The following is a 6,000-nucleotide window of genomic DNA, read 5'->3' as shown; positions in this document are numbered from 1 at the left end:
CCGGAAGTGGCGCTGTAGCTCAAGTGGTAGAGCGCTCGCCTTGAGCTGAAGAGCTGAGGGACAGCGCCCAGGCCCAGAGTTCAAGCCCCACGACCAACAACAACAAAAAAAAGTTCTAAATATTTGTATTTCTCCAAAGTTCCTCCAAGTGTTGCTGGTGCTGAAGTTCCCAGTGAAATCAGTGTCCTTCTGGGGGAAAATGTTGAGCTGGTCTGCAATGCCAATGGCATTCCCACCCCACTTATTCAATGGCTTAGAGATGGAAAGCCCATAGTGAATGGTGAGACAGAAAGAGTCAGGTATGTTTGGAATGTGAATATTTTTACTGTAAATGGTAAAGCCTTATACAATGCTTTACATTTCATATTTCACATGAATCGTAGTACCAACCCTTACTAGAATGTCACTATCATTTCATTCATGAAGTCAAAAGATCAATTTTTGTGGAATTGGACGCAGTTCTCTTTAAAGAACGCTCAACTGTATGCTTATATGTGAATCTTATCCATTGCTGTATTATAAAATATTATAAAATCTCTTTGGGCTGTCATTCCTTAAGCTGATAGTTAACAATCATTGGTTATATTTCTCTAATTTGGGGATGTCTTATCAAAGTGTCTGACATAAAATAATTCTTCTTTCCTACTAAAGTCAAAGCAACTTCATCCTAGAAAGATTTGTCAGCAATCCTAACTTTAATTTCTTGTCTTATACCATCAAACTGCATACATACCATATTGTTCAGCTCATTTAATGAGTCAAGATACAATACCATAACCCAGTTCATTCCTCATAGTGGCTTTTCCAAATTTCACTTTCAGCTGAGACTTACACTACTCACAAAAGAGATAGAAAAATAAAGCTTGAGAACTTCCTGCTTCTGTCAACACCAAATTCCCTCAGGACAATCCAGAATTGTATACTACAAGATAATTTTCTCACAGTTATCCCTATCATATGCCAAATTACTATATTATTAAACATATAATATATTACTATTTACCAAATTAGTTATAAGTATAAATAGACATTAACTGAATGCATTATTAAATATATCATCTTGAACAAGTATTTTAATTTTAATGGTTTGTAGTGTTGGTAAGTGTTATTTTCTTTGGGTTCATTTTATGTTAAAATGTGTCTCATATTTTTGGAGTAATCATGTTCTAGAGACATTTTAGATAACATTTCTCTTATGTTAATGTTTTGACTAACTGATGAGTATTTAATTATTATTAGTAATAAGCAAATATTGGCCTTATTCCAGAGGAAGTACTACATATATGGGGAAATACCTGAAGATCTAAGATAATATTTGAACCTAGGAGTCTAGGTCCTGTCCCTTACTTCAACATCCTAATTTGCTTATTTTTCTATAAACTTTATTGATTCTATCTTCACTACTCCTCACTATATAGAGCAATTTATTAATAGTTTACTATTTTTTTCTCGATTTTCACAGCTTACCTTTTCAGTTTGTAAAATTATTGGAATTTTAAATTTTGAAAAGTACAAATAGACCAGGACATTACTACTGGAATTTTCAATATTAGTGTCAAATTATACTACATGGGGGATGTTAAAAATGTACTATTTTCTTTTGAGTTTGGGAAATGCTAATGAAATCACTATTACTAGAATAATTATATATAACATACCTATTAAAACATAGGAAGTTTTGTCTGAGAATTAATGGTGTATGAAGAGAATAAATAAGGTAATAATCAGAACTTAGATATATTTGATTATCTAATTTCATAATTTTCATTTACTTTTGCATAATTCAAAAGAAAAACTTCAACAATTTATAGAAAAAAATTGAAAAAAATATATTCACATTTGAATTGTCACATTTAGATAAATTATCCTATTCTATTCCTTCACATTGAGGAATTTTTTTGTAATTTCATTTAACTCAAACTATATTGATAACCAAGAATAGATTTTCCCCCCAGTATCAGGGTTTAACTTAAAGCCTTCTGCTTATTTAACTTCTTTGCTTGGCTGGAGTTCTATAACCTGAGCCATCTCAACTTTAGCTTTTCTGCTAGTTAGTTTAGAGCTGGAGTCTAGCTGACTCTTCTGTCTGAACTGGCTTCAAACTTTGGTTCTCCAGAATCCACCACTTTGAGTAGGTAGGATACAATGTGAGCCTGTGGCTTACTAATAGAATATTCTGAAGACAAGGTGTCTTTGCCCATAATTGGGTAGAGAGATCTTGAAGCTGAATTTCTTCCTTTTCTCCTTTTTTCCTGAAGCAGGTGATGAGTATGAAAGATCTGAGAGCTGTTTCTGTGTAATTTTAGTTAGATGTCTGAAATCTCCATCAATTTCTCTAGCTCTGACTCTTCACCAGGCTCCAATGTACTTAATGAAATAGTTGTGAGACGCTTCTGTGATGGTATTTTTAGAGAACGCAATAACGTGAAGTGAGTTTTGCGGCTATTACCGCCACATTCATCTTAGTGCCTCTTTTGTGGCCCGCTCCACAGGGTGACTGCTAGTGGCAGTACATTAAACATTAATGGAGCCCTCCCGTCTGACATGGGGAAATACACATGCGTGGCCACCAACCCTGCTGGAGAAGAAGACCGGATATTTAACCTGAATGTCTATGGTGAATATGAAATACCAATTTTTAACTGCACTAGGGGTCCACCATTGTCTGGAAGATTTAGCTTTACATCGAGTGTCACTGCCATTTCCTTCTGAATTCAAGCAGCGATTTAAGTGATTATTGTGGAAATTGTTTGAGTGCTTAATACAGCCTTCTCTTTCTTGTACTTCCTGAATGACCTAGTTCCCCCCAAAATTAGAGGTAATAAAGAAGAAGCTGAGAAGCTGATGGCATTGGTAGATACTTCCATAAATATTGACTGCAGAGCCACCGGGACGCCCCCACCACAGATAAACTGGCTGAAGAATGGCCTTCCTCTGCCTCTCTCTTCCCATGTCAGACTGCTGTCTGCAGGGCAAGCTATCAGGTTAGCCTATTGAGGTTTATTTACTAAACATTTCAAATAACCGTGAAACTTTGCCTTTATGTACACATTGTTTAAGAAATGCTTTCTTCTAAGCTTTTACTCTTGTTTAGGCCTCTCTCCCATTCAGTGTATTTTTCATAGGGGGAAGACAAGAACTATAAAATGAAAATACTTTTAAATTCTTACTTCAAGGCTCATGTTTTAATGAATTGGTCCACACTGATTCTTTAATAGATGGTAATTGTTATCAAATATCAAATATTTGATAGTTATTAAATAGTGGCATAGTGTCACGGCATAATTATTGTCATAAAATCAATTGCATTTCAGCTATCTCGACCTTCTACTGAGTGGTTACAAGCTTCCTTACTAAAATTTCTCAAAATAAATCACCTTCTCTAATCTGTATACAAATCCTAATTATTTTCTGAGTATATATTGAGTGAGTTGAAGTGATGAAGCATTGGATTAAATTGTTTTGCAGGATTGTAAGAGCTCAGGTGTCCGATGTGGCTGTATATACCTGTGTGGCCTCCAACAGAGCTGGAGTGGACACCAAGCATTACAGCCTGCAGGTGATTGGTATGTCACAGAAATGCCTCATTTAAGCCTGGTACTAAGACACAGGCTCACCTTTAGAAATTGGTTTCCTCACTGATTTAAAAATTATACTTTCTCTCTCAAAAATAATTGGGAGAAAAGCATCTTATGGACTAGGGAAGACAATCTTCCCCTAAGGAGTCGATATTTATCAGAACTATTGTATGTCTGTCAGAAACTATCCTAGCCCAGAATTTTATACTAAATCAGATACATAGTTTCCCAAAATGGCTTTTTAATCTAGACACCAAACAAGTCTGCCATATAAACATAATAACACCAGTAGTGCAGTTGTAATACTTAAATATGAACAGATATATGTATCTATGTGTGTGTATATATATATATGCAAAGAATTCAAAATATTCAACTTCTGAAGTAGAGAGACTTAGTGCTCCATATTTTCTCATCCCCCAAAACATCTCAGAACAATTAAGCAATTGTATGCTATATTATAATTTATGCTGAAATATAACAAACTTTTTCTAGATCATATAAGTATTGTTCTACCTGAATAGCTGAAAAATACCACTGGAACTATTATAACCATTATTATAACAGTATAAAAAATTGAAGAGACAAACTTAAGAAGTTAAAAAAATCACCAAAATTTAAAACACATTGTATTCTCCAAGAAAACAACTGTAAGTTTTCATTGCTGATATTAGAAAGATTAATAATTAGCACACCTAATAGATGGTTTTAGTAGAATGATCAATTCCTATATCCTCTTATAAAGTATATTTCATTGACCCTAGAAACCTTATGGAATTTTTTATGTTTTTATTGTAAAAATAGTGTACAGAGGGGTTACAGTTACATGAATAAGGTAATGAGTACATTTCCTATCAAACATTACCTCCTCCTTTGTTTTTCCCCAACCATCCCTTCCCTTTCCACCTCTCTAATTTCCCCCTCCCCCTACAAGTTGCAAAGTTTATTTTCTACATAGTGTCTTGTCCATCTCATTGTGACCATGGGTGATCCTGTATCCTTGTTTGAGCATTTTGAAGTTCAACTTGACATATAAATTTTACATAAATATGACATACAAATTTTGCCTGTTTTATTTTCTACCTAGTACCACCAAACTTGGACAATGCAATGGGAACAGAGGAAATCACAATTGTCAGAGGTAGTTCCACCTCCATGACATGCTTTACCGATGGAACCCCAACTCCCAGTGTGTCCTGGCTCAGAGATGGCCAGCCCCTGGGGCTTGATGCTCATTTAACAGTCAACACTCAAGGAATGGTCCTTCAGCTCATCAAAGCTGAGACTGAAGATTCAGGAAGATATACCTGCATTGCCTCAAATGATGCTGGAGAAGCCAGCAAGCACTTCATCCTCAAGGTCTTAGGTATGGGAACATTCCAATAAACTCAGAACAGCTGGGAAGTCAGGAATGGTGGGGACTTCTTAACTAAGTGTAATTCTTAGAATCATTTAGTATGCGACAGAATTTGACAGAAGTATTACATTCATATTTCTGTTTTGAAATTCATCCAAGCTTATTCTCATCTGAAACACATTAAATTTAATATGCTTTTTTTATTTGCGTGAAAAGATGAAAACTCCAACTTGTAAAAAGAATATTCATTGAAAAAAAGAAGCTTATGGGTAACTTAAAAAATGCAATTGTGAGAACTAAAAACACATTTTTTAAATTATTTCCCTTCCCCTCCCCAAATTAGAAAAATGTATATATAAGATGCAGGGTACCAGAATCAAATACAGTGAAAACAGGAGTTATATCATGGGGAAGAAAATATGCAAGAAACAAAAGAAATCCCGTTATAAGTACATTAAAGTACATTATAAATACAACAGCAACAGGGCTGGGAAGGTGGCTCAGTGGTAGAATGCTTACCTTGCATGTGTGAGACCCTGCGTTTGATTCCTTAGCACACATAAGCAGAAAAAGCCAGAAGTGGCACTGTAGCTCAAGTGCTAGAGTGCTAGCCTTGAGCTGAAGAGCTGAGGGACAGCACCCAGGCTCTGAGTTCAGGCCCTACTACCAACAAAAAACAAAACAAACAACAACAACAAGAAAGCAACAAAGATAAAACCTCGTGTCCCTATTTTGGGGTTCATTTTGTTTATGATCATCTTATTGGTCATATGTGCATAACTTTTAATCTTTTCTACTTGTCTGGTATACTTGTTATTGCAAATAAGGAAAACCATGGGACCTTTATAAAAACACATTTGATAATAAAAATTCTTTTATTCAAAAGGGGTATTTACACCAGTATATGTCATCCCAAACAGTTTTAAATGGTTCAATCTGTAGATCATATTTGAAGCTGTCCTTTCAAATAGTGTAGTTTGCTTTACTTTCTTTTTCTCTTGTGTCAATGGAAGGGCTTGAACTCAGGGCCTAAGAACTTTCTTTTTAGCTTTTTTTTTTTATTGT

General features: G+C 35.0%; 1 protein-coding gene across 1 annotated transcript in view; it reads left to right on the top strand.

The window, feature by feature from the left end:
* Window positions 1-6,000, top strand: part of Hmcn1 (hemicentin 1) — a 450,607-nt gene that overhangs the window by 361,131 nt on the left and 83,476 nt on the right. The window contains exons 61-65 of the mRNA XM_013021737.1: window positions 140-299; window positions 2,493-2,617; window positions 2,801-2,984; window positions 3,469-3,566; window positions 4,666-4,944. Of these exons, the coding sequence (XP_012877191.1) occupies window positions 140-299; window positions 2,493-2,617; window positions 2,801-2,984; window positions 3,469-3,566; window positions 4,666-4,944 (846 nt within the window). The remainder of the gene's footprint in view (window positions 1-139; window positions 300-2,492; window positions 2,618-2,800; window positions 2,985-3,468; window positions 3,567-4,665; window positions 4,945-6,000) is intronic.

The sequence above is a fragment of the Dipodomys ordii genome, unplaced genomic scaffold, assembly GCF_000151885.1.
Source record: "Dipodomys ordii isolate 6190 unplaced genomic scaffold, Dord_2.0 Scaffold57, whole genome shotgun sequence".
In the NCBI taxonomy this organism is placed as follows: Eukaryota; Metazoa; Chordata; class Mammalia; order Rodentia; family Heteromyidae; genus Dipodomys; species Dipodomys ordii.
Note: the sequence above shows the minus strand (reverse complement) of the source record. Positions and strands in the feature narration are given on the sequence as shown.